The 27,510-nt window shown below is 44.0% G+C and overlaps 1 protein-coding gene across 9 annotated transcripts in view; it reads right to left on the bottom strand.

Moving 5' to 3' along the window:
• Positions 1–15,811, bottom strand: part of LOC127591331 (mediator of RNA polymerase II transcription subunit 13-like) — a 146,659-nt gene extending 130,848 nt beyond the window's left edge. For 5 of the 9 annotated variants that reach the window (XM_052051341.1, XM_052051346.1, XM_052051340.1 and 2 more), the window contains exon 1: positions 14,571–15,810. In XM_052051341.1, the coding sequence (XP_051907301.1) occupies positions 14,571–14,642 (72 nt within the window). In that variant the 5' untranslated portion in view covers positions 14,643–15,810. Of the gene's footprint in view, positions 1–14,570 lie in introns of all 9 variants that reach the window. The other 4 variants (XM_052051339.1, XM_052051345.1, XM_052051347.1 and 1 more) reach the window with 1 other exon arrangement.
• Between the last annotated feature and the right edge of the window lie 11,699 nt (positions 15,812–27,510).

Here is a 27,510-nt window from a genome sequence, read left to right as displayed (position 1 = left end):
TGGCCCAACGGCTTTAAGCGTGTAGCGAATTCGATAAACGGGGTAAACTAGTGGTAGATTTAAAAAAAAAAAAAAAAAAAAGAGCAGGGGACGACCACCCCCCTGATCCCTTTTCATCAATTAGCCCACCAAAATCAAATTAACCCACGAGGAGTCGCGCCCCCCTCGGGCGTCTTACAAGGCAAATGAAGAGCAATGCGCATTACTGCACTGGTGAAGGAGGGTAAGTAGCGACCCAAAAGCGGCAAACAGGTGCGGAGGGAGCGAGGGTGGAGGGGGGGTTGGAAGGAAAGCGGCCGGGCAAGGCTGCAGGCCCTGAACAGATGCTCCCCCCCCCTACCCCTACCCCCCTTTGCTTTGTGATGCCACCTTCGCCCAAACCCACAAACACAAGGCAGCGAGCGTCATTTGATCCGCGCTGCGCTGTCGCATGCGGCCCTGGGAGGTGAGCAAGCCAAGTGACCTAATTAGAGCAGTGAGAGTCCCCCGGGCTGAGTGACAGATAGAGCTGCCAATCACGCGGCGGCGGGTTTCCGTCAACGCCGCCGCTCCTCACCTGACACAAAGAGCACAGCGGGAGGCCTCGACACACACCGAGGTCCGCTCGGACACGAATAACGACCCGCGCAAAGCCTCGGAGTCTGACTGTTGTCAAACAAAAAGCATGGCGGGACGGGTGTGAGAAAAAGGATGAATCCCGTTCGGGCCTAAATAATTAAGGCGCAAATAAATAAACCAGTCGGCCTCACTCGTCGTGTCTGTGACTTAATTAAGTGCGACGAGGCGCACAGAAATGAAGTCAAGACAAAGACCGGGCAGAAAAAGCCACGGAAGACACACAAGCGCACAAACTGTTGCTAGGCAACATACAACAGCTGCAGGATTTTTTTTCGCTCCCGCAAACAAAGGAAAAGATGAAGCAAGAACAAAATATTCTTTGTATCTATTTTCGTATTGCTTTTGTGTGTGTGTGTGTGTGTGTGTGTGTCTAAAACTAGTAGCTCTGTTCTGTCGTTTGATATTCATTCCACGCGCACATGATTTGAATGTTGGAAAATTAGTCACTTTTTTGGGGCGGGGGGCGGGGGGGGGGTTAAGAGACTGCTGTTGGGAACATATTAATTAGCAAATGGCTGGTATTTTTATTTCTCTTGTTCTTTGGGGTTTCATCTTTATTGGCGCTGCGAGAAAAAAAAAAAGGCTGAGAGCGCAATCAAGTGGTCCAGGGAACCATTTAACAGTTGCATGACTGACAACAGGAACACTTATCGCAACACTTCACTCTTAATGATCGAGTGACGCACTTGGCTCATCCTGGAAGAAAGATGGCAGTCGGAATGCATGTGAAATACGTGTCCAAAAAAAAATAATAATAATAATAAAGATCAAATCATTTAGGATTATACTTAAGAGTTGCGTCTAATTGAGGGCTGCCTTGATTTACGAGCTGGTCTGCAACTCTGAACTTTTAAATGACATGCAAACTCGATCTGTTCAAAACCTACAAAAAAGTTTTTGTTCCACTTTTTTTTTTAATACAGATATAACAAAGGGCGGCCCGGTAGTCCAGTGGTTAGCACGTCGGCTTCACAGTGCAGAGGTACCGGGTTCGATTCCAGCTCCGGCCTCCCTGTGTGGAGTTTGCATGTTCTCCCCGGGCCTGCGTGGGTTTTCTCCGGGTGCTCCGGTTTCCTCCCACATTCCAAAAACATGCGTGGTAGGCTGATTGGACACTCTAAATTGTCCCGAGGTGTGAATGTGAGCGTGGATGGTTGTTCGTCTCTGTGTGCCCTGTGATTGGCTAGCAACCGATTCAGGGTGTCCCCCGCCTACTGCCCGAAGACGGCTGGGATAGGCTCCAGCACCCCCCGCGACCCTAGTGAGGATTAAGCGGTTCAGAAAATGGATGGATGGATATAACAATGAGTGTTGTTTTTATTTTTAGAGACAAGCTATTGCCATTTTCTTCTTCACCACACTCGCTGGTTAAAATTGCAAAGCTGGCTTAGCCCTAAGCGACGCATTACTTCAACATTTTGAACTAACAAGGGGTCAAAATGACCCATACTGAGTATCAGTACAGTTGGGGCTAAAAATCCATATCTCCATTTTTATAAGAAGAAGAAGCAACTCTCCCGTGTCAGGAGTCAACCCAGATGCCTTAAATCAGAAGACGTGGAACATTTCTTAACTTCGACTCCTCAATACCAACACACAAATATCATTCCCGTTGCTCGGTAGACGTTTGGAACCTTTTCAGATGGTCCGAAACGGACGGACGGACGGGCGCCACTGTCCTCTGCTTGAACTGGAATGCGAGACGCGAGCTGTTGTGTCCCGCACACGTGTTCGTATTGCGAACCAGGTGCTTGGACTCAACATTGATATTAGGGCTGCGCAATATATCGGGAAAAAGATCATCATTGCAATCGTGACCCATCGTGCGATAAGCGTCACAAAGACGTGCGATACGTTTTAGACGGAATTGTATCCCTTCATCGGACTTTGACCAATCCCGTGCAGCCTTAAATGCGTCACCGTCCAATAGAATATTACAAGGGCATAACTAACATTAAATAAGTACCGATACTGAATGTGTTGTAAAAAAGTTAACACGATTACATCCAGCCAGCCTACAAAGTGTTCTGCAATTGATCTCATTGGATAATTAAAAAAAAAACGTAATTTCAGGTGCACGTTGGATATCAATACTTATATCGCATATCTTTCCAATATTATAATTAAGTCAGAAACCTTTGCAAAACCCGTTTGTGCATAAAATGGCATCAAAATTCGCACAAACACATGTACCACTGCTGCGCTGTAAAAGCTGTAAATGTATTTTTTTTTTTTTTACATTTTCGAGTACAGTTGTGAGGATGGCGAACAAACCACGAAATAACTTGAGAAAGAAATGATTCACCGCTGTGGTGAGCTGAGCAGCCTTGTATGGAGGCGTCAGTGCCTACGAGTTGCAAATAGTGTTATTGTTCCCGAAATTGGCTAAATGGAGCATAAGTGGTATGAAACATCTCTCATTTTGTCATCTGTGGCATTGATTTTTTTTTTTGCTCTTCTTTTCTCCCTCCTTCTCCAACAGAGTGAAGAGCGCTCATGTGTCAGGAAAGAGTCACGGCCCTGCCATCGACTTGAACCTGGATCTCACCTCGGGCAGGTTCAGACTCGCGGCCAGACGCGCCAACTGCGACTCCCTTTCGGACTGAAATTGATACATTTCTATTAACCGAAAACAAATACCAAGAAGCACGGACCAAATTCGAAGATGAACGCGAGGGGAGGAAATCGATGCAAACGCCAACTCTCTGAATCAACAGTCTGCACACGTGTTTGTTCTCCGCAAGTAGCCTTCTGATTAGTCACAGATAATCTCATGAGCACATGATGATCATTAGAATTTGCAGCAGGCGAGCAGACAACACCGTGTTGTCTCTCTCCTCCTCTCTTGTTCGCCGCATCTAAAAAGGAGCCCTTTTAACCTAAGTGGGCTCTGGACGGCGGCCAAGTGGGATACCGGCAGAGCCGTTGGGGTAGCAGGAAATGTGTGGCCACTTGCTAGCTTGCGAATACGTTCCCTTCAATAAGGTTCATTCTCTTTGTCGGCGTGGCTTCCGTCGTGAGAAGATGGGGGCCGGAGATAAAGAGGCCTCAACCGAGGCTTGAACATTTGTCACCCGCGAAATCAATGGCTCAGCAAGCTCATGCTAAAACGGACGCATTTTGGATCGCTAACGGTGTTTCGTAGCCCGACGCTGCTAATTTTGACGGCAAAACGTTTCCTGTCTGCGCGGGAGCTGTGGCCCACAGCAGTTTCTTGCATGAACACCCTTAAATTGTTCGACTGTTCTCCTGCATTGTTGTTAGTGCGCTGTTAAAAAAAAAAAAACGCATCACAAAAACGTGATATGCTTCAACCAGATGTTCACAGGGTCAATAAAAACAAAATTAGCTTTTTCAAAAAGCTAGTGTGTTTTGATTCATGTGAGCGGAGGTAAACGCAAAACGACGAGCGGGCCAAATTGAAAGCATTTTCCCTCGCTTGGAATAAAAGTCTTGAATTATGATGTGCAAGGAGAGCATTCATGTTTTTTTCCTGTTTGGGGTCGACAAATCTTAAATGTTAAACAAGTTCAATATTTCTACCACGCGTATGATCAATATCGATTGTGTCCGAGCCGTGAACTCAGCGATTGCCAATTAGCAACCAAAATGACGCTAACAGTTAGGCAAGCCTTTTCTATTGCTTCTTCACTCCTACTTTTATGGAGGGGGGGTACTCTGGATGCCCTGTCACACTATGCTGCCTCTCACAGGTCAATCTTGGTATTACAGTCCTATTTTTTTGTGTGTGGTTATTCATCAGCCAATTTCTTGCCGTTGACCGGGCTTGCGTCCTGCAGTATTTCATAAAACATCAACACAACAAATCCCAACCTGAATTGCATTAGAAAAATATTCAATGGGATTTTCCAGGTTAAGTACCACCGGTACTGAACGCTCAGTGTCAGATTTGAATCAAAGCCGGTCGGACATTACAGCTCCCAACCCGAAAGAAGATTTCTGCCATGATGAAAAGGGAAAAGATTTCTTCCAAACGTCAACACCTCACTAAAATGTAATGGAAACATCATTTGCTGAAGAAGAAAGGTTACAAAAGTGTCGACAGGAAGTTGCGCAGGAGCAACCCCACGCAGATGAAAAGTCTAACGCGCTTGGCAGAGATAAACCGTAAAATGTATCGGGAGGCAGAATAATCCGCGAAGACGTGTCTGAGCCAGATGGAGTGTCTCTGCCCGAGATAACAAGAACATCCCCCTGATGCAACATATAACAGCTAAATTCGTCATAAATAAGAGCATCGGTGGAGGCTGCGACGGCGTGACAATGATGTGTTTAATCTATCCATCCAGGACTCTATCTGCCAGTCTTTTGCTCTACTGCCAAGCTAACTTTCCAGGAGCCAGCGAGCATCGCTCGCTGCCAATCCGGTGTCCCCCGCCCCCCCCCCTTCCGCCTCCTGTCGCCCAGCACACATGCTCCCAAACACCAGCGGGCGCTAAGAATAGAGCACAGCTGGCACTGCAGGACTTGCATATTTCACACTCGGGCCACGGCGCTCCGAAATACCCCCGCCACCGTCTAGTCCCGTTTACCAACTCGGGCTGCCCAGCAGTAGTTGCCTCCCTGCCAGGACTCAAGCATCCCACCCCTGCGCCTTCTGCGCCTTTGCGCTGATCTTCACCGCCGCGGCTCGCCGCTTAGATAAGATCCAAGACGACACTCGAATGTCACTTAGAAGTGGGAAGCGCTCCATAAAGGCTTAACCATCCTAATTTGGATCAGCTAACTGACGTCCTGGCGTGCAATCTCGCATGCTAACAATGAAAACGTAGAGCCCCGTGGACAACGTGGCACTTAAAATCTCCAACCGGCGTTCCTTCGTTCACATTTTCATCTGGATCTCTACCAGAATTTAAATTTGGCAAACAAAGAGAAATGAAACAATAACCACCATGGCCAAGGTAAGTAGCACTTAGCTGAGCACTGACCTCCACCAAGGCAGAACAGTCATAATTCAACTAGATGGGGAAAATTAAGTCACAGATTCCAATGATGTTTTTCTTTTTTTTGTTTGATGAATGCACATTTGTATCAGGATCTGAATCCAGATTTTTAATTTAACTGGAAAAAAAAAACAGAAGCAACATGCGCAACACCCAATCACAGCATTTTGTGAAAATCAGTTAAGAGCTCATGACGCAATCCCGCCAACAAACACAAAGAAAGAAACGTCAATGAAAGCATGACCTCCTTGGCGGAGGTAGCGAGAAGAGATGTAAAAACAAGGCGCGAGGGAGGCAGTGAGTGAGCACAGCCTTTTTCTTTTTTTTTTAAGGGGGGGGGGGTTCTTTGTGACTCCCTGCAGCCGCCCCACCCACATGGCACGCTCACATTATGCTACAGCAGCACAGACCGCCCTGCGCTGTCGAGAGCACATGATGTCATGATGATACAGGGGAGCCAGCAGAGGTGACAAAAGTACTTACATTCTCGAAATAATATTATGAATCACCTTTTGGTCCGGCACCATTCCAAACATCATGAACGGAATAAGAATAAATGAACAATTTATATCAAAAGGTACTGAGACGATGGAAAAAAAAATCACTTTGTCACTTGTTTAGCGCTCGCTAGCATTAGCTTGACATCTACGCTAAGCGATCTAGCTTTGATAATGTTGTCAAACACAAATTCTAATTTAGACAATGATACACCTCACCTGGTGGTTTTTAGGCGAAAATCAATATCATTCGAGTAGACAACACCATTAAAAAAAATTACACCTGGCTTTCCTCTCTGTCAAAGTGCTTACATGTTTCTTCCGCACATTTGGCTCGAATATCCCCATTAACTCCATGTATTGTCTTATTCTCTCATGATGGTTTAATGCTTCAATTCAATTCATTGCGCTGCTCCTTCTGGCATGCCTGCCTTAGCCACCAGGGGCAGTATAATACAGTCAGACAAACAAATGAAGAATCACCACTTTTCTTCGTGACTCGATCAGCTGCAATAATATGAGCTGGTTTCTACAGAGGATAAAGAATATATGCCTGTGAGGATTGTGATAGTTTATGTGTTTCCGACTCAGATGCTGTGGACTGCAGTGACAATGCCAGATTAGTAGGAGGCGCCACCCGCAGGCACTTAAGGTGAAGCCGACGAATGTGAGAATAGTGGAAACGCCGGGTGTGACTATGCTTAAAATCACTCCCGCCCTGCATGCAGTAACTCTCAAAGCAACAGCAAAATAAAGTGTTTTCGCCTATTAAAACTCTCGCTCCTGTCGGGATTGGAAATTTGGCCGGTCGACGATCTCCCATGCTTATCCGTGCGAGTCCTATTCATAAAAATAAAAATAAAAAACCACGCAAAACGGCCCCGTGCTAAAAAGACACCGCTGCTGATCACCTGGCGTCTCTCCTTACAAGCCGCCGCGCTTCGTCCGCCATAAATCAAGACGCCGCGCTTAATGGCGCTCCCACAGCTGCATAGCTTAGCACTTTATTTCTGGGCTGGACCATCACATCATTATTATAAAGGCGGGGTCTCTATTGGAATACAGTTTGCGCTAATGAGCGCCTCTTAGTTGATCACATTAGACCTCCACTCGAGGACACTTTAATTACCAGTGGCGCACTCTTCGCCCGTTGAGGGGGCTACACAAGATGTCCTCTAATTAAAGAGTCTGCATTCTACCTGTGTTTGCACAAGCCGGCGTCCTTGGCGGTGATGTTTTCACAGCCAACACCAACCCCCCCAATCGAACCCCCTCCAAGTCCATAAAACATGTATACTGCGTGCATGTGCAAGTGTGGCTGACAGATTTAGTGCGTTTCCAATATGAGATACATACTGCATGTTTGCGTGGCCATGTGGGTGCCTTCAATCTCCGTCGTGTTTATGTGCATGTTCCACGACGACTGTTTGAAGGTTGTCTCCTGGGTGCCGACGTTGTGACCACCGCCCAATACAAGACACGCAGCTAAAAAAAAAAAGATAATACGGTGGAGCCGTGCACGATTCACCTATTCACAAGTGTTGTTTTTTTAAAATGATTTTTATTTGATCTTTTATTGGAGGTTGAATGCCGTTCAAGAGCTGTTTAATTGAAGTCTACGGTCAAAGCAAACAAAGCAGAATTACGCCGCGTGTATTTAAAACAACCGCAGCGTTGCCTCAGGAAAGTTCAATTAGCTTCATGCTAACAAACAACGTAAAACGTAATTGACGTGCTAATTATTAGCGTCGGTAGGAACACTTTGAACAGCAACAGATGTACGAACACATGGTGGAAGAACATCTACAAGCCGCGTCAACTATAGTCACAGGTGTACAGTATAGTCTTTATTTTTGATGAAAATTTACTAATATTGCAGCATCTTACTGAGTCACTTGCAGTCGGAGTGGAAGAACAACTCAAATGATTTTCACCTACTTGCCGATTTTTGGTGAGTGTGACACACATCGGCTGTTTTCGTTCAAACTATTCACAGACGCAATTGTAATCGCAGCTACTAACAGGATTTTTGTTATTCGTGATAGCAAGGGGTCACTGTACTATCATGCCCTCACATCTGGGCAAGGAGAGCCACCGTGGCTGACCCCGTGACAGACAAGTCAAATGGACAAATACAACATGAGAACAGCCGCAAGGAGCTGCCGCCCGAGGCCACGCCCCATCAAGGCACACATCCAACACAAATACTAGGGTAATGACATACATGCCTCGGCACAATAAAGCACACGAAATTGCTTTAGATGCTGCAGGTGTGCCTAATTTAGTGGCCGGCGAGTGTACAAAGAACGCAGTGGAGGCTTCCTGTGTGTTGCTCCTTTTTTTTTTTTAATAGTCCCCGCCTTTGCTTAGCTTTGAGTCACTGTTACAATAAGCTGCACATGTCCACAGCCAGATGACGGTTCTCGCTTCCTCTCCACCCTCCCTCTCTCATTATGCTCGCTCGCTCTTTAATTTTCTTTCCCTCCGTCTGACTCGCTCGTTCAAACGGGGGCTGAGGCCAGCAGTCAGGAAATGCACATCAGTCATAATACTTTCCTAAAATGAAAACAGATTCCACTGCAGTCCCTCAGCCCCGTTCTGTCTCTCCCTCTCTTTTCCTCTGTGTCAGACCTACACCCCCCCCCCTCAAACATTCGTCTGGTCCTCCGCCCTTTCCCCTCCTCCGTCGCCAGCTGACGTCCGACAAAGGACTCGTTTGCGTCCCGTCACAGATGGAGAATCACCGGCACACGGGACAGTTGTTTTGCAACGCTACATTTTGTGTGTTGCTCCCAGTGTGCGACATCGCTGATGGACGGCTCACAACAGCCTTGTAAATTCCCATCATATCTTCCTCTTCTTTTCTCTCTCTATTGACTACTTTTTTTTTATGATAATGATGCAAGTTGCAGTTACAAGCAGTAAATCAGTGCGCGACAAGGTTAGTGCATGGAGGAATGCAGTAAAACAGGCTATCAGACTGCTTAGCCAAGACCTTTTGGGTCAAGTAAGGCCCAGTTGATATGAAAAGGAGGCAGACTACGCTACTTTTTATGTATGAATAGACGTGGCAAAAGCACTCATGCTCGGTCTCTTTAAAAAATAAATTTTTAAAGGTTGGGTCAAAAATATTACCGCCACTTGGGTCAATTTCACCCAACTATCCTACTTAGCGTTGAACAATTGTGAGGCAGCAAATGTTACATTTTGGCTAAACTGTCGCCAGACGTTCGCCAACAGTTTGTTTTTTCTTGTCACGGGGAAAGTTCAAACATATTCAAAATTCTATTCCGACAAGAAAGGCGATTGTCTGGTGTTTGGCGATCATTTGCGAGCTTGACCGAACTCTAACAAACTGACCTGAATGCAACATTCACTGCCTTTGAAAACAAGGTACTCAGTGGGATAGGGAAAGACTCCGCTAAAAGTAGAAGCTCTGATGCATCTCTTGTACTCAAAGTGAGATTGTATATTTCAAAAAATTAACAAATAAAAAAAGACTTCATATTTGTTAAAAGTGTCTGTATAAACTTGTCAAGTCCTCGTTTTCCAATGACCGCATAAAACTTCCCAAACATAGTAAGAGCAAAGTAACATTTCAGCTGAACAGTTAAGTTGAAGCAACTATTTTATGTTTTATTGGTTGTAATTGATTGTACATGCCAAAAAAAATCAACTTCATAGAAGATAGCCTTTAGCATTATGCTAACAGTCCGATATGTCATTTACGCTGCCATTGTAGCAACCGTGGCTAACGCTGGTTTGTTTACCGTGCTAGCTTTTTTTTGCCAGTGCTGCTATTTTCTTGCAGATGGTTCTGCATTTTATGAGATTTTTTATCACGACTAAGCACTTTCATAACGCCGTCAAAAGAGGGTTCCCAAGGTTTTGCTAACATTATTTACTAAATGACAAAAAATGCTGAATGAGCTAATGAGAAATGATAAAATGTCCCTCACTTGTATCCAGATATTTTTATTTTTTTTACGATGTGATGGATTTTCTTTTTTACTTGCTGGTGTTTAGGTTGGCAAAGGACATGACAAATTCTTTCAGCCAACAACATAAAAAAAATATTTTATTTTTTTTAAATGCCATATTGCGTCATGCTGCCCAATTCACGTTCCTCCATTTGGCTGCTGTTCCTGTTTTTTCGACCTTGTAAGATCTAAGATCACTCAAGATTGCATTTGCAGTTAACTTAAACTCACTCTCGTCTTTGCTTTTTTTTTTTTTTTTTAACTTGGCTTTGTCATCCGCAGAGGTTGAAAAAAGTAACCAGCCTATTTTCACAATGTGAGGAATAGAAAGTATCCATTTAGAGGGTACAGGTTAAAAAGGTCAACAGAAAAACACTCAAGTACAGATCCCCAAAGAAGCCTTTCAGGCAAAATATCTTCCCCTCAGTGCCGCTGCATTTGACAAACGATTGCCACGTCTTTCCGAGCCACATAAACAATGGCAAATGTACAACTGATTGCACCACCAAAAGAAAAGGCCGGAAATGACCACAGCTCAATTACACGTGCGCCAGCATAAGATTGAACTTCTGATATAAATCTCTCTCGCACAGGCGTCACTGTGTGCTTTGTTAGTAAGCGCTGCATCACATGCTGAGATTCCACTTACACAATCGCATCTTGCAACCTCATCCAGGGCGACAATGCTCTGTTTTGACCAACATTTGAAAAGGCATGTTTAGTATTGTGGTTGGAGTGTTAAACTGGTGGGGCTAAATAAGGTGACTGAAATGTTACCAAACAGTGCTCAGTACAAGCTGAAGAATGAATGTGTTTATATAGCAGTCGTTTTATTTTACTACGACTCATCGGTCACGATTCAGCGCAAATGACATGACTACAAACTGACACGGCGACATACCAAACGTTTATTCACTAGCTGGCTTACTATCTTCAACAAACACTAAAATAAAATGGAGTAAAACAATACTGATTTATGCAAGTAGATTAGCTAGCTAGCTAATCCAGCTAGCTAGCTAATCTAGTTAGATTCTAATTAGAATCTAGTTAGATTAGTTATCTAGATGGATTAGCTAGGTAGCTAATCTAGTTCGATAGACGATAGATTAATTCATATTTTAATATTGGGAGAGTGAAGTTGGATGTTTACAAGATAAGACCTATTTGTTTTATAAAAGTTGTAATATTACAAGAACAAAATTGTACCTGGAAAAAAATCGTAGATTTTAGATTAAAGCTGAATATTTTTCCACACTTGAATTCATTTACAATAATAGTCTACGTTTTAGATGTATTTTTTTGTAAGTTACATTTATTTTTGAGATCTGAGTCGTAATATTACAAGAATAGCTGTCTTTGAGATTAAAGTTGTACATTTTTTTTGTTGAAATCATAATACAAAATTAAAGTGAGCTATTTTTAAAATAATGAGTTACTTTTTTAGATGTGGAAATGTTACGAGAATAAAGCCACAAACTAATTTTTTTATCAAATTGTATAGCTGGAGCTCTTGCATTGCCTCTCATTGGGTCTTGCAGGTGTAAACAAGTTGCGTAAACATCATGACAGCAAAGCCCTCAGAGAGATGTTATCGCCACATTGGGAGCCAAAAGACCTCTTGACCTCTCAAAACACCATTGACCTATGACCCCTTCGCTTAATTCTAAGACTACAACTTTGATGGTCACACCCCGAAAGGCGCGATGACGAGCGCTCGCGTCACGGCTTCGTTGCGACGATCACCCATGGGACCTCGCCAGAGCAAGAACTCCAGTCTACTGCATGCCTTTCCACTTGGCTGCCCTCAGGGAGCTGGAAGGTTAGCAAGCTGTTTCTTTTTTTTTTTCTTCTTCACAGGCTGGGGGTGGGGGGGAATCAAAAACAGCACCCGCCTCCCGACAAAGTCACCAAATTTCACCTCAAACCGTATTTGCCGTGCGTGTCGCCGCCTGTCAGAAAATACCTCTCAGCCAATCTTTGTGAGGGCAACATTAACATTTTATCAGCTTTTATCTGGAAGGTTGATGGGAGAAGGAGGAGTAAAAAAAAAAAAAAAAAAAGGGAGCTTTCGACTGCTCCTCGGCTGGCACGATCCTCTGATTTATGAGCTGGTAAGCCGTTTGTGTAGCTTGACACATTACAATATTGAAGATGAGGAAATCATTATGCCTGGGAGAAATATTTGAGGGGCAGCCGCCGCTCAGCATTGGAGACTGAAATGATTATTAAAAAGGGGGATGATGTGATGGAGGTGGGGTGGTGGGGGGGGGGGCTGATCTTCACCCACCACATGAGCTTAAATCGTGGAAATGTATAGAGAAGTACTGTACAACTCCACGTGCATCATTAGCAGGTGTGTTCTGCTCCATTCGAACCGCTTTTAGCGTCGCATGCTAAAAGCATGACTTATTGATGAGGACCTTGGATGAAAATGAATAATCTCACCCCGCCCGTGGAGCTAAATGTGCCTGTGCATTATTAATTGAACAACATGTTTATTAATATGATTTACAGTGGCGTGGAGCGCCAGGCGCTCGATCAGGTATGTTGAATCCTGTATTTGGCTTGTAAAATGTCAAATTAGAAACCACACATCGTTAGTGAATGATATTTTTATGATATGCCCTCATTTTGTCCATCTTTAAAATGGCACTTTTGTCCAAATCTGGTTCGCAAGTGTGTGGTCCGAAAAAATGGTAAGTAATAAACATTTTCTTTTTAATGAATGCCTCAGGGATCATCACAACTGAGCATCAATATCTGGTGTGTCAAAGGGGGCCAAGGTTTTTGGACTTGGTTCAAACTGTCATCTTTGACATGCTCGGAAGTAAATCTTCAAATGCAGTTGGGAAGATCTCTCAACCAAGCCATGATGAAGGATGAAATCATCCATTGCATTTGAAAGTTCATGCTCGCATTCTTTCGAGAGCAATAAAACAATGACAGATGTTTGCTGGTTTGGTTTCGTCATTTCAACTATTTGATTGAATAGGTGATTAATGTTCATTAGAAAATACTTTTCCAGATGATACACTACAAAAACTGCTCGCCAAAAATAACATTTTGGGAAAGAAAAATGGACTGGCCCACAATTTGACACCACTTCCTGTACAAAAAAAAATGTTGGCTCAAATTGTCCCAAGAAGCTTTTGTTTTTTCTTTTAACCAAAATCTGGTTCTGTTTGACCCTTTCAGTTTTAAAGGCCGTGCGGTGTTAGCTTGCTATGAGGATGTTTGGACCCACATGACATCGCAAAGGTAATAATTAGCTCACTATATATAAAATATATAGCTGCATATTCATTGTTAAAACAACATTAATTCAATGCATTGAAATTGCTTAACTAATTATTATTTCTAATGCATTATACTTTGGACATTTTCTTTTTTTTGGGGGTGGGGGGGTCACACTGGATTAACCCCACAACAAAGTCCTATTTAACCCATTTTGTGGTTTACAATCCCATGTCAACATGTGGGGTCACACCCATAACCCAACCCAGCTGGTCCACAAGCGCTACTGGCAGGGTTGGTCCAACCTTAGGGTCCCCCCCCCCAAAAAAACTATTTTTCTCTTATTTTTGAGCCAGCATTTCTAAATTGCCTGGATCCCTAATATTGTCCAACGAGCGTCATGCAATTTTTTTTTTGGGGGGGGGGGCAAAATAAAAAGGACTCCATGACATAAGGTGTCAAAACATTTTTGATTGATGCATTTATATGCTCAGCTCTGTATTGTATATAAAAACTAAACCACACTAAGCCATTTGCATGAACGGCATGTATACAGCGTAATTATATCCCCCCTTGTGGAAGCACATTTTAACCAACACCGCTCAGAATGATGCAGTGTTGTTTTATAATCATAGCAATGAAAGGGGGGGGGGGGGTAAAAAAAAACTGTTGAATTAAATCCTACTAATCCCAATTAGCTGGGAAGAGAGACCATGATGCAAGGTGTCAAATTATTCTTTGATTTATTTTCAACTATGCTCAGCTCTTGTATTTTATAACCAAGTCTGATTTCTCCAGTCCTTTAGCTGAATTTTTAAGGTAACTGGGATAAAATAAACGGAAAAGGGGCACCCCCGGTAAAATGTCAAATTGATTTGGGGGTTATTTATACTCATTTAAAACCCACTCTTCATTCTATATAAAAAAAACATTCCTATTATTAACTATTGCAACATTCCTTAGGTACCAGCGGCAACAACAGCGACATCCGTGACACCATAAGGCTTAAAGTCATTTCTATTTATGCTTTGTGTTGATTCATATTCACCTCTGCATTATTTATAAACATATAGAGATACATATATTGTTTTTTTTCCTACTGGTGTGGCATGGATTTTTTGGGGGGAGAGGGGGGGTTAGCGCGGACACCACGAGGTTTCCAAATGAATATGAATTCTGCTTGGAAAAACTAAAGCCGATCGTTGGCGTGAAAAGACATTTTGTAGCGTAACTTGGGCTCGTGAAGCGACGCGTTCAATTTGGTCGGTGTGTCCTACCAGGGAGAAGATGTTGGAGTGGCAGTCCTCGAGGCTTGCCCCGTTCGCCACCCAATTCGTCGTTGTCGTCATAATGCTCCCAGCTTTGGCTCCTCGGCGTTAGGCATGTCGAAATCCCAACATCAACACCCCAAGGGGCTGACACGCAAGAGTGGGGGGGTCCCGTCCCTGAAGTGGGGGTCCACTCCACACAAATACACGGGCGAGGAGGAGAAGGGGAGGGGTGTGGGGGGGTAAGCAAGGCTAAAAACCTCACAAGAGGTCCAGATGAATAAGAGAAGCAAATAATGGGGCGTATTCACGGCGAAGAAGTGCACGATGAGCCCATGGTCGATTTGAAAATAATCCACGCAGGGGGGTGTGGGGGGTGGGAAGGGGTCGGGGGGTGGGGGATCAAAACACGATTCCAATCCAGGTCAGGCGGACACATCCACGCCGTTTGGAAAAAATCAACCTGAGACGAACATCGTAATGATAATCGGAATAATAATCCATGATTGCGAACGCGCCGACGACGGCACGCACCAAAAAATAAAAAACTTCTCGAATCGAGGGAAAAAACACCCAAACAAACCCACGCGAGTGTAATTTCTACACGCGTGTGATTCTTCACGATCCCATGCAGCACTTGTGATAGTTTACGGGAATCGCGCAAGGGGCTATTTATAGCCGCCTTTCTTAGCACAGCGCACAATGTAACCCGGCCAGGAATGTTTTAATCCTTCTGTTGCTTCTCTATTCAGGAAACCGATGGAGATTCTCTTCCAGGTGAAGAAGAAGAAGAAGAAGAAAAAAAAACAACAATTCCAGACGGCGCTTCCTCGCGTCCCTCGACCCTTCCTGGGGCGGAGGACAAAAGTGGGGCACACAATCCACGATGGTCCGAAAAGAGGAAAGAAACTATTCGTACTCCAGCGGCAGGAAAGCGACAAGCAGCCTTTCTGTGTGTGCGCGTGAGAAAAAAAATCCTTCCTTCCTTTCAGTTTTATATCATTACGACACGTCCTCTCGCTGCTGCGCACACACACACAAACACACACACACACACACTCGCATACACTCGCGCTCGCGAAGAGCAAGCCGAAGGAAAAGCAGCGGTTTCTTGCACGCTTTATTGTGTGTGCGCGTGCGGCCCCCCCCCCTAAAAAAATGCTCGCTCTCGCGCGGATTTGGCGTCCTCGCTAGAAATGTGATCATGTCATTGAGGCTGCTAAATAAGAAGTGCTGGTGTGCCGTAAGGGGGAGGGAGGTCGGGGGCGTGGGAGGGGGGGGGGCGTCTTTGGGGTCTGCGCGCGCACGCTCTTGCAAACGTAACATCCAAAGACAACCCCCTCCGCCAACCCCCCCCCCCCCACGCGGCCCTCCAAGCCCCCCCCCCCCCCCTTTACGCGCGGCAATGGAATGGCGGTCGTCGCACAAGAGACTTGCCTTTCCCCATTTGACCAACCCCCCCGCCACCCCATCTCTACCCTCACCCCGCAAACAACCCCCCTCGACCCCCTCCCCCCCACACACACACACAAACAACCCACGTGATCCAAGTGTGGGATTACATTGTGCACAGCTGCAAAAATCCACAGTGTGTGCGTCATTATTAGTATTAATAGTAATATGATACAGTAAGCGCACACTGGGAAAAAAAATGCCAAACAACGATGTCATTTATTTTACGTACAGGATCATTGAAATATTGTGTTTTCTGGTTTATATATATATATATATATATATATATATATATATATATATATATATATATATACATACATCCACTAGATAAATCTAACGGCAACAAAAAAATAATACTTACTCCCCCCTAAAATTTATACTCCCAATCCATTCCTACACATTCAGACACTAAAGGCAAAGACCTAACATGATCATCAGGAGCCATGAGCTCTCATAACCCGTTCATAGAGTATTTTTATTTAGCCATCAGGTCAAGTTAGAGAGGTTCAGTGTTTCAGAGCGACCCTGAAAAGGGAAAACTGCATCAGGAGATTAAAATATTAACATTTAATGTTCAAATATAGACTTGAAAAAATATACACCTATTCTTGTAATGTTACAACTTTAATGACAAGAAACGCCCAACTTGTTCTTGAAAATGGACATTGTATTTTTTTAATTTAAAGTTTAATTATATATATATATATATATACACACGCACGTACACACACACACACACTATAAAATATTTCTGACAGTGAGATTTCTCACAAAAATCCACAAATGAGTTTCTCCCCCCAAAAATGCCATTTTATATTTTAAGTATTGCTCATTAAAAACTAAATACATGACTAGTATAGTGATACTACAAAATGAATCTATTTTATTTTGGGTCCAAAAGGCACAATGCCAATGTTGGGTTATTGATAGCCAACACTTTGGGTTGAAGATTCGACCCAGCATTTTGGATCATGATTTTGATCCAAACAGGGGTTAAAATAAAATATTTTAAAACCCCTAAACTGATGAGTTAAAAGTTAGCACAAAATGGGGTCCCGGGTTAAAAGTTCAACTTCAGTCCACACCAAAACAGCTGCAGATCTTCCGATTGCCAAAATCCAATCCTCAACTCATGAACCCAACCTTGGGTAAAAGTTACCCAATCTGCTCAAACCAGACAGCTGCCCAACGTGTGGGTCAGGAAAATGACCCAGCGGCTTTTCGCATGTCCACTCCGGAAAATTGCGTCTTACATTTTCGCCGTATCGATTTGATACATCAATAGTGACGGAATCTTGTTGAATGAATCGAAAATGTGACAAGGCGGCGCCACTCTACAGGTCAACTCAATCTGGCGTCGACCACGTACAAACCAGATTTGCAATAGGAATGATCTGCGGTCCGCATCTTCACCGAAACAACAAAGATTCTCGACGCCGAGGGAAAAAAGGAGTCATTAATCATTTATCGGGAGCACTTATCATACTGCATTACGGTCGGTGTGTTTATATTCACGTGTCACGAGAGCGCGCCGGTCTTTCCGACCATTAACAGAAATGTTAGCGTCGCCGGCAAACTTCCGGACGATTACTAAAACCCTTGCAGCAGATTTCCCCCCCCGCCCCCCGCCTCCTCTGCGTTAGCATATCCGTCTTATCTTCATGCTTAAAACGTATGACGCCAGGGATTGTTTTGATGTCTGCATGTCAAGCCTTTGATTTGACGGGCTTTGTTCGGAGATATTCAAATCCAATTTTTAGGTGACAATCATTTAAAAGCGCCGACAAGTTCGAGCCACGTTGTCGCAAATCTTATTTCTTAAGATGACACTTTGGGATACAATATTTACATTACACCCCCCCCCCCGCACCCCCCCCCCCCCCCCAACACTTTTGAGAGGCAGTCAATCCACATCGAAATCCTTTTGCGAGCAGTCCCACGCAACATGGCAGCAGTTTGATTTCGACTTATTTGTTTTATTAATCGTTTATGGAGCGATTAATCGAATTAATCGCGCCATCCTTTCTACTAAAGCGAAGATGTTACCTTTATGTGGAAATCTAGCCCAGCTATTTATAGGCCATTCCTTACTTTGGTGCCCCCCGACTTTACTGGGAAAAACAGACTCCCCCCCCCCCACACACACACACACACCCCGGGTGATATACTAAAGGCGTCCAATGATACCGGTGCAGTTCGGACATGAATCATTTAACGGCGCTTCATGCATGAGAGGAGACGTTGTTGCGCGGTGCCACGGAGGGAGAGGAAAAAAAAAGGGGGGTGGGGGGGGGGCTTAAAGTCCACTGATTCCTCCTCGAGCTGCTGGGGAAAGATAAGCATCAGATGGATGAGCAGGGGACTTAGCCTGGCGGTTATTGATCCCTCTGCTCCAGGAATGATCCACAAGTCATTCGGATAACCTTTATTTTTTATTTTTTTTGTCCGATAGATCCTTAAAGGCTTTATAACGAATAGAAGACGAAACAAGAAGAAGAAGCGGCACATAGAGGGTTTTTTTTGTGTGTGTGTGCACTTGGCGTGGCACTGATGGATGAAAATCTGATCAGTTTGAAGAAATCCGTTTCCGTACATCGCGCGTTTCCTTTGGTCGGGATAATGGACACTTCGGATACACGTTGAATTCACTCGCTGAGCACATCCAGAATTCAAAACTGTCGTATTTGCAATCATCTGACCCCATTGAACGGATTGCCAGGCATCTGTTCAAGCCACCCCACCCCTCCCCCCCTCAAAAAACTGATGTATCTCTTCATTAGAAAAATAGCACTCTTCAAGATTGTACAACAAAATATACAAGAAATGGAAATGACAATTGATTAATCAGCAATTTCATAATTTTGCCAGTTTTTTTTGTTTTTGATGTCACACAAGGGACATCACGCTGCTCCTTTCAATGCGCGCTACAGTATAATACACATTCAATCTTCGCAGAGGATAAAGAATGTACGCACGTGAGTTTTGCTCTCCGACATACTGACGTTGCAATGTGGTGCTACGCCATTTTTTCAATCCCAAAGCCTGAAATTTAGGATATTTTGAAAATGATTCACATTGATCAAAAGCGTTCATTTGTCTTCAGATATTTATACTCACTTTGGTGAATAATTTAACGCCTCTAACTGAAGGAGAGAAACTGTCTTTCACATTATATCCTGGTTCATTTGCCTTCATTTTTAGCATAAGCCTAACCTAGAAGAGCAAAACATTGATGCGCGATAAATCCGACCTTGACAAAATACTTGCATATTAAATCAGAATTTTTTTGGGGGGGGGGAGGGGATTGCTTCTCAAAATTGAAACGGGGTGTCCCTTTTTTTTTGTATTTGTTGCACCTTGCAGCCGGATGAGACGATCGCACATCATGGATGGCGAGCGGCACGAGAAGCACTCCCTCTCCGTGTTTCCCTTCATGTTTTTGCACACCGTTAACTGCGGCGGCGCTCATTAATGATTCAGGACGAGCATATTTCAAGGGAATATGCTCGCATGGACACTGAAGCGTGCTCATCAGTTATATTGTGCTCCTTGCATGGACCCCTCCTCTTCCCCAAATACACACACACACACACAAATAGCCACTTGGATAACTGCTATCTTCATCAGTGATTGATGGCTCACCGGGCGCTAAGTTAACACACGGCCAAAGCAAAAGCAGCAAAGTCTGGCCATGATATCAGATGAGGGCTTTTGCTCCTCTTTTGTGCAAGTGCGCGACTACCTCGCTGGCATTTCCTGGAGCGCGGCAGAGTGTGGCTGAGGAGAATAGATGGTGTGCATTATAATGAACACGGGCTGACACCACCTCATCCATCACGGCACCCGGCAAAGTTATAGCAGTGGAAGAGAGAGAGAGAGAAAGAGAGAGAGAGAGAGATTTTAAATCACAGGAACGTCTGCAAGGTCTAAACTTTGTTGTTGTTGTATTTTCATTTTGAGCAGCCCAAGTTCTTTGTTGACGTTTTCCAGGGCAGACTTCTTCTTGCTTACTATTTGTCATTCCTGTCATGTTTCTGTACCCTGACCCTTACGACTCTGCATTTGGGGGGCAAGGGGCTGAGCGCACCACCAAATGAGCGCTCAACTGAAGTCCGCGTTTAAGTTCATTATGGGCATTTTTTTTTCTTGCAACATTTAGACCGAAACAAAACATCATGCAAAGAGCTGGAAAACTACACGGGTGGGTACATGACTGAGCTCAAGGGCCACATTAGATTTTTTTTTTTAATTGACAGCTGATTTTTGCTTCGAGAGAAAAAGAAAGAAAGAGAGAGTTGAATAACCGAATACAAAAAAAAAAACACAAGTGCAAAATTGACCACAGAGTCATTAGTCTAAATTACGACTTGGGGGGGGGAAAAAAAACCCCCGACAAAGACATCCAGGATTCTTCTTTTTCTATTGTAGTCATTTATCGTCTGTGTAGTCACGTTACAAAGACGTCTCCAAGTCACGCCGAAATCAATATGCCGCACAAGTGCCGTCACAACAACGCTTGCCGGAGTGAATCAACCCAGATGTCAAGGCGTGCACTCCCCAGGAGCAAACCGCAACACCCCACACTACACACGTTGTGCTTTGGTACAACAACAACAACCAAAAAAGTCACTTTAAAGCCCCTCTTGTATATTTAAAAAAGAAGGAGAAGAATTAAAAGAAGCACGATGAGATTACGTCTCATCAAGTCGCTTCTTCGGCTGCGATTTGCATGTGAAACGAGTGCATAGAGGATGAATCAGAGCTCCCAGAGGGCGTGGTCGAGCGGATAGACACCGCATCACATTCATGGCGCACGCAGGAAAGTAGGACTCACCAAAAAAAAAAAAAAGCTTCCTTCTGTCAGCATCATTTTGTGGCAGTACAAATATTTTAACAGCCAATGCCCATCCTTGCAAAACTTGGATGTTCCTAAAATATACCGTAAGATGCCTTTACGAGAAACTTTTAAAAAACTATATATAGCTATTTTGGAATGCAGAAGTAACAATTGGTGACGCTGAGCGCACCGAAGTAAATTTGAGACTTACAATTGAGGTGTCTCCAGGGCGTCGTTTCCTCACGTGGTCCAAAAAGTCCGGGCGACGCCCCTGGAAAGCAAAAAAAAAGACGAATCAACACATTTGTGAGACATCGGAACCGTATTTCCTCATATGGTGGCAGGGTGTGTTGATTTATGCAACCGCAGAGAGCATTGAGCATCTATCCCGCCCTCTCCCTTAGCACGCCACTGCATGTTAAGCATTGATATCAAACTATTTCAATCCAACATGAGACCCCAAATATCAATGGAATTAACATCGCAAATTGGCGGAATTTTGAAAAAAACGTCGCACGGCCTGAAGGTCAGAGCGCGGCCTGCTTGTACGGCACATTTCCAGCGTGCCAGCCGAGCGACATCGTCCGAGCCTCCGTGTGGGAGAGATTACCACACAGGGCGCACACTAAGTGACCGGCCTGGCGTTTCCGCTCGGCTGCACAATCTGATGCCACCTGAACAGAATTTCAGCAGGAGCCTTGGAGCTGCTCATACATTATGTATTGCTGAAGGTCTGCTCCGTTTTCATGTTGCCTCTAATTCATCGCACAGAGAGGAGAGAGAGAGAGAGAGAGCACGCGGAGCTGCGTGACAACCGTCAAGCATCAAATCATGATAAAGAACTGTCATGTTGCCGTTTTCAAAGCATCGCTCACTTCCCAACATTGCGGCGCCGTGATTGGCAAAATTAATTTAATAACATTGGCGATACGAGTCATCTATTCTCCGAGCCTCTGATCCTTTATTTATATCGGAATGGCATTCATATTCATACATCAGGGATGGGCATTTAAACGATGGAAGGGGGCCGCAGGGGGGCAAAATGGTGCCTTTTTTTTTTGTCAGTACGACTGGGGAGGGCCACATAGGGGCTTGCACACTTCTTTACCAAGTTCACGCTATTAAAAAAAAAAAAGTCAAAATATGTTTTATTGAATCATTCATTCATTCATTCATCTTCCGAGCCGCTTGATCCTCACTAGGGTCGCGGGGGGTGCTGGAGCCTATCCCAGCTGTCTTCGGGCAGTAGGCTGGGGACACCCTGAACCGGTTGCCAGCCAATCGCAGGGCACACAGAGACAAACAACCATCCACACTCACACTCACACCTAGGGACAATTTAGAGCGTCCAATCAGCCTGCCACGCATGTTTTTGGAATGTGGGAGGAAACCGGAGCACCCGGAGAAAACCCACGCAGGCCCGGGGAGAACATGCAAACTCCACACAGGGAGGCCGGAGATGGAATCGAACCCGGTACCTCTGCACTGTGAAGCCGACGTGCTAACCACTGGACTACCGGGCCGATGATCAATTAATCTATTATATATTTTCATTTAAAAAAAACATAACAGATCCACTCATTGAAAAAGGCGTCAAGTTTTTTCTTCAAGTTTAGGACCTCCTCATGCATTTCAAACGAACTGTTAATGGTTCTTGGGGTAAAGAAAACAAAAGAAAAAACAAATAAAGTAGAAATACTGTGAACGTGCTTTTGAGATCAGCGTTGAAGTGGCAACTCCGGTCGAAATCGTTCACGGCCGATTGCATCTCTAAGCAAACTCGGCAGAAATTGAAATTGAAGGATACTGTACTGTACTAGCGGCCCGGTAGTCCAGTGGTTAGCACGTCGGCTTCACAGTGCAGAGGTACCGGGTTTGATTCCAGCTCCGGCCTCCCTCTGTGGAGTTTGCATGTTCTCCCCGGGCCTGTGTGGGTTTTCTCCGGGTGCTCCGGTTTCCTCCCACATTCCAAAAATATGCGTGGCAGGCTGATTGAACACTCCAAGTTGTCCCTAGGTGTGAGTGGGAGTGCGAATGGTCGTTCGTCTCTGTGTGCCCTGCGATTGGCTGGCACCGATTCAGGGTGTCCCCCGCCTACTGCCCGGAGACAGCTGGGATAGGCTCCAGCACCCCCCGCAACCCTAGTGAGGATCAAGCGGTTAGGAAGATGAATGAATGTACTGTACTAATTGAGTCATCGTTGGGACTGTTCACTATTATACTCTGATGGCCAATGTGGGTACACCAAAAGGAGTAACACAGTGAATTGGATACACTATGAAAGAGTGCTATGTTTCCTCATTAAAAACATTTTTTTCTTTTTTTTGGGGGGGGGGGGCTGGGGGTGACTGAAACATATTAATGGCATTTCTATTAGTTTCCATGGGGGAAGATGATTTGAGATTCAACCAGATTGGTCATGGAATGACCTCAACTTGTGTCTTAGAGGAACTACTGTACAGTCTGTCAAATTTCCCACTACCCCCCCCCCACCCCCACCCCGTGCAGAGAGCGTTGGTCATAAAGCCTCCACGCGCCTGCCCACTCTTTGTCTTTTCACGGACATGTTTATTCGGCGCCACACCGTGCCGTCGCGTCTTTGTGTTTTAACGTGGCATGGTGGTGTTTTTCTACCCCCCCTACTCCCCCGAACGGGAAGACATTCATGGAAATCAATCCAAAAGGTATCGCCTCGTCTTCGCCTTCTCAAAACCTAGCCTTGTGGTGACCTCCATAAATCCACAAGGCAAGCATTAAACATTTCAGTTAGTGCCCTTTCGACAAATATGTTCCTTCACTCAAGTGTGTGTGTGTGTGTGTGTCTGGGGGGGGGGGGGTCATTGTGTGCGTGTCTGCTTGTTTGTCGCCATCGGAGGACGTAGATGTCGAAACCACAATTGTGGCGGAATACAATTACTATCAATTGACCATGACTAATGATTGTGTCAAATCATTTAATGACTTGAAAGGGGGCTGACATTTTTACTCTTGCGTCATTGTGATGAAAACAAGGATCTGGAAATCTACATATTGATATATTTCTGTCATGACAGAAAAGATTGAGCAAAACAACCATGACATGTCTTGATAAGAATTTGAAGGTTTCTTCATTTATTGTTGTTTCTACAAACGATATTTTCAAATTTGTCAACTTTATATTAAAATGTTATGATTTCTGCCTCACGCTGCCTTTTCTAGGAAATAAATTCTGGGTTTTGACTGGCTGGAAGTAGCCCTCCATCCATTTGTCTGACTGGCCAATAATTTAGCAAGAGCGCCTGATGCACCGGTTGGCGGTATGTTGGAAAGAAGAAAAAAAGGCGAGAAGTTTGACCATTTCCATCTATTACCTCTGACAAAAATTTTAAATGCATTTTATGGATCATGTGGTCATTTTTTTGGTTTTACGTTGAAATAAATTGTATTTGCACTCATTACAAAGAAGTATCCAATTTGACATTAAAGTACCGGTACCAATTTTTAATAAATGTCAAATTGGAATGACTCCATATTGTAATAGTTACTTTTGCTCTGATTGCAGATAACTTTTAAAGTAAGCTTCAAAAACAGATGGCTGAATTTTTACATAACTGCAACTGACAATTCTGACCCAATTCAGTCAGGGGCAGCCTGAGGAGAATCTTTTTTTTGTAAACACTTGCAAGCCAACAGGCAGCTAACTGCGCATTTATGAATGATAATGGCCCTTGAGAAGCTCACATTGACATCGGCGTATATAATAGAGCAAAAAATTACATTTATGAGTGTGTCTCGAGTTTATAATTATTGTGCATCTTGCTTCGTGGAAAACGTGGGTGGGGCATGGGGGGTAGAATTAAGCGTTGAGACAGATCGGGGGGCGGGGGGCTGGGAAGACGCATGAAGAATAAGGAGGAGAGGGTCTTTCGTCCACTTGTGGCCTTGGCCAAGCAAGCACCAATCATATAGGAATGTGACAATCGGAGTGACACATGAACAATGGCTCCATTTTTCAGACTCCTGTGAACAGGCCAATCCATCACGGGGGGGGTGGGGGAGTTAATTCTATCAGCAGCTCCCCCACTGCCACCTGATATTGCTTCAAGGGGGACTCATGAGTGTTGTAGTGGAATTGATGGGAATCTGCTTTTTGACTCGTGGATTCATTTCTAAGACCTCAAATTTATACAGTTTTCATTTTAAACTTATCGTAAAGCAAAAGGAAAAGACTATATGGACTACTTTAGTGTTAATTTGGTTCCAAGTTTGGAACCAAATATTTTGCTTCTGACATGTTGTAAAATAGGAGCAGTACCGACCTCTGCTGGTCATTAGATAACATTACAATGATTTGCAACATTTGGAAGAGATTCGACTAGAAAAGGCAATTTCTACAGAAATTGAGTGGGAAAAAAACCATTTCGAAAGATTTAATTATTAAAATGCTGAAAATATGCATAAGCTTGATGAAAAGTGTTAAATATCGAAAGCCATGTAAAATCTGAAATGACGTTGAATGGTATTTGTGAAAAATGTGCAATGTTTGTGAAAATGTGGAAGGATACCGAATTACGAAAAAAGTGGAACGATTATATTAAGGTCATTAAAAAAACAGGGATTCCTTAGGCATTCACAAGGATTTATTGCAATCTTGGACAAAATAGTGGTTCAGGGCCACGTTTTAGGTTTAAAACCGGCAAATGGATCAGTATAATCCAAATATAAGCGTATCAAAATACTTAAGAGTAAAGACATTTTCTATCACAGATTTTGGTTTGGACTAGAATTTCCACAACTGTACTTCATGTTTCTACAACGCGAGAACCATTTTCCTCATCATTATAATAAAGGTGCCTCATTCAAAGGAAAAGAAATCAAGAAATGAATATTTCGTGCATTCAATACCAAATGATGTCACAGCCCAATTTTTATTGACTCAAGCCTCCACTTTATGAGGCTGATAATGAATGCGACCCCCTCTCCAGACACACAGGTAGTAGTAGGCCGTGCTCACACATCCCGCGACACACACCAGCAGGATGGCCACCACCACAGCCACCTTCCACATTGTGAATCCTGCTTTTTTCTCATCTGGATCATCCAAAACAACAACAACAAAACTAGTTAAAAGGCCACTCAGGGGAAACTAAAGTTAAGCATGACATTACCTTGCGCCTTGACAAGCAGCGGTTCTCTTGTCGTGGTCATCGGCTTCTCGGGGTGTGGTAGTTGAGTGAAACTGTCGACCACCACCGTGCTTTCTGGCATCAGGATCAGATAGTCTTCGGGGGACTTTTGAAAAAGGGCGTCGAGCTCTTCATCCGGCGAGTTCTCTTCAGAGAAGATCCATTGGCCCAGGATGTGTGGGGGAAGGCCTTAAATATATACGGGGTTTATTATCAAGTGTCTTGTGCAGCCATTTGCCGTCGACGGAAAATGACATCACAGTTCCTAAGGGCTCGTCAAGACTCACCTGTTGTCTTCGTTTGGTCACGTGACATTCACACGCTGAGCCTTTTAGGGCGGGGCTAGGGAAACCCGGTTCCTTTGGTGCCACATCATGCCCGTTTTTGGATCTCTCCCTACGCCAACACGCCGCATTCACTTGTTCATGATCGTTTCAGGCCTCGACACGAGAGAGCTTGCTGATGAGCTGATCATTTTATCAGGTGTGTTGGAGGAGGGCGGGATCTAAAACAGGCAGGATCCGTCTCTCGAGGAACTGGAGTTCCCTTCCCCTGCTTTAGGAACTGTGTGCTGTCATTTTCACTCGACAGCAGCGGTCAAATGTGTGTCCTCAGCGAAAATAGTTTTACCACAAAATAAACAATGGTGCAGAAAAAAAACATTTTTAAGCATGTCTTTTTCCATAAACTTTAAAATTAAACTGATTCAATCTCAAGCCACGCTTCACTAATCAATCCTCCTGGTGACTTCCAGAAGTCTTAAAATTAGAATCGTTTGGTTTATTATTTTTCCCAAGTGTCAATTAAACGTGAGCAGTTCTGTCTTAGTCTGCAAAAAAATAAAGCGAGCAGGGAGCACACTTCTTACCTCGATGACCTCTTGATGGTGTGAAAAGTGCCAAAAGCACTAAATGAAGAAGAAGCGACATGGCTGAAGTGGGTGTCGGAAGATGGCGTTCTTTCTCCTTAAATGCAATACCTTCACTCGAGGAAATTGGCATCAGCTGCAGGTCGATTAGAAACACTGATTTGAGTTTTTTCAGTTAAAAACCGGAAATCGGAGGGGGAAAACCTAGGACACCACAATTAATGATCTAAATAGCAATATTCCGTACAATATATGCAATTATAGTTAGTTGTGTTGTCAGTGGTTTAGAGAATAAAACAAAAATATTCATGTGAGGTGTGTATGTATACATACACAAGCCAATACAACGCTACATACTAAAACATCTGCCTTACAAAAGTAATATCTGGGTAATAGTGTCCAACTTCACAGTGTCATAATGTGAGCTTACGCATTATGATTTTTCCCCTGAATGCTAACTTTTGCTCAAGAAATTTTGGGGAGGGACTTTTAACTTGAGTCATTATTCTAAGACCCAGTTCCATCATAACCAATAATCAAAATAATGTTCATCCAAAACAACGCAGAGGTTTTATTCCTGTACTGTAAAATGTAGAAGCTCTCACGTTATACAGTTTGAACATT

The sequence above is a fragment of the Hippocampus zosterae genome, chromosome 18, assembly GCF_025434085.1.
Source record: "Hippocampus zosterae strain Florida chromosome 18, ASM2543408v3, whole genome shotgun sequence".
NCBI classification, from domain to species: Eukaryota; Metazoa; Chordata; class Actinopteri; order Syngnathiformes; family Syngnathidae; genus Hippocampus; species Hippocampus zosterae.
Note: the sequence above shows the minus strand (reverse complement) of the source record. Positions and strands in the feature narration are given on the sequence as shown.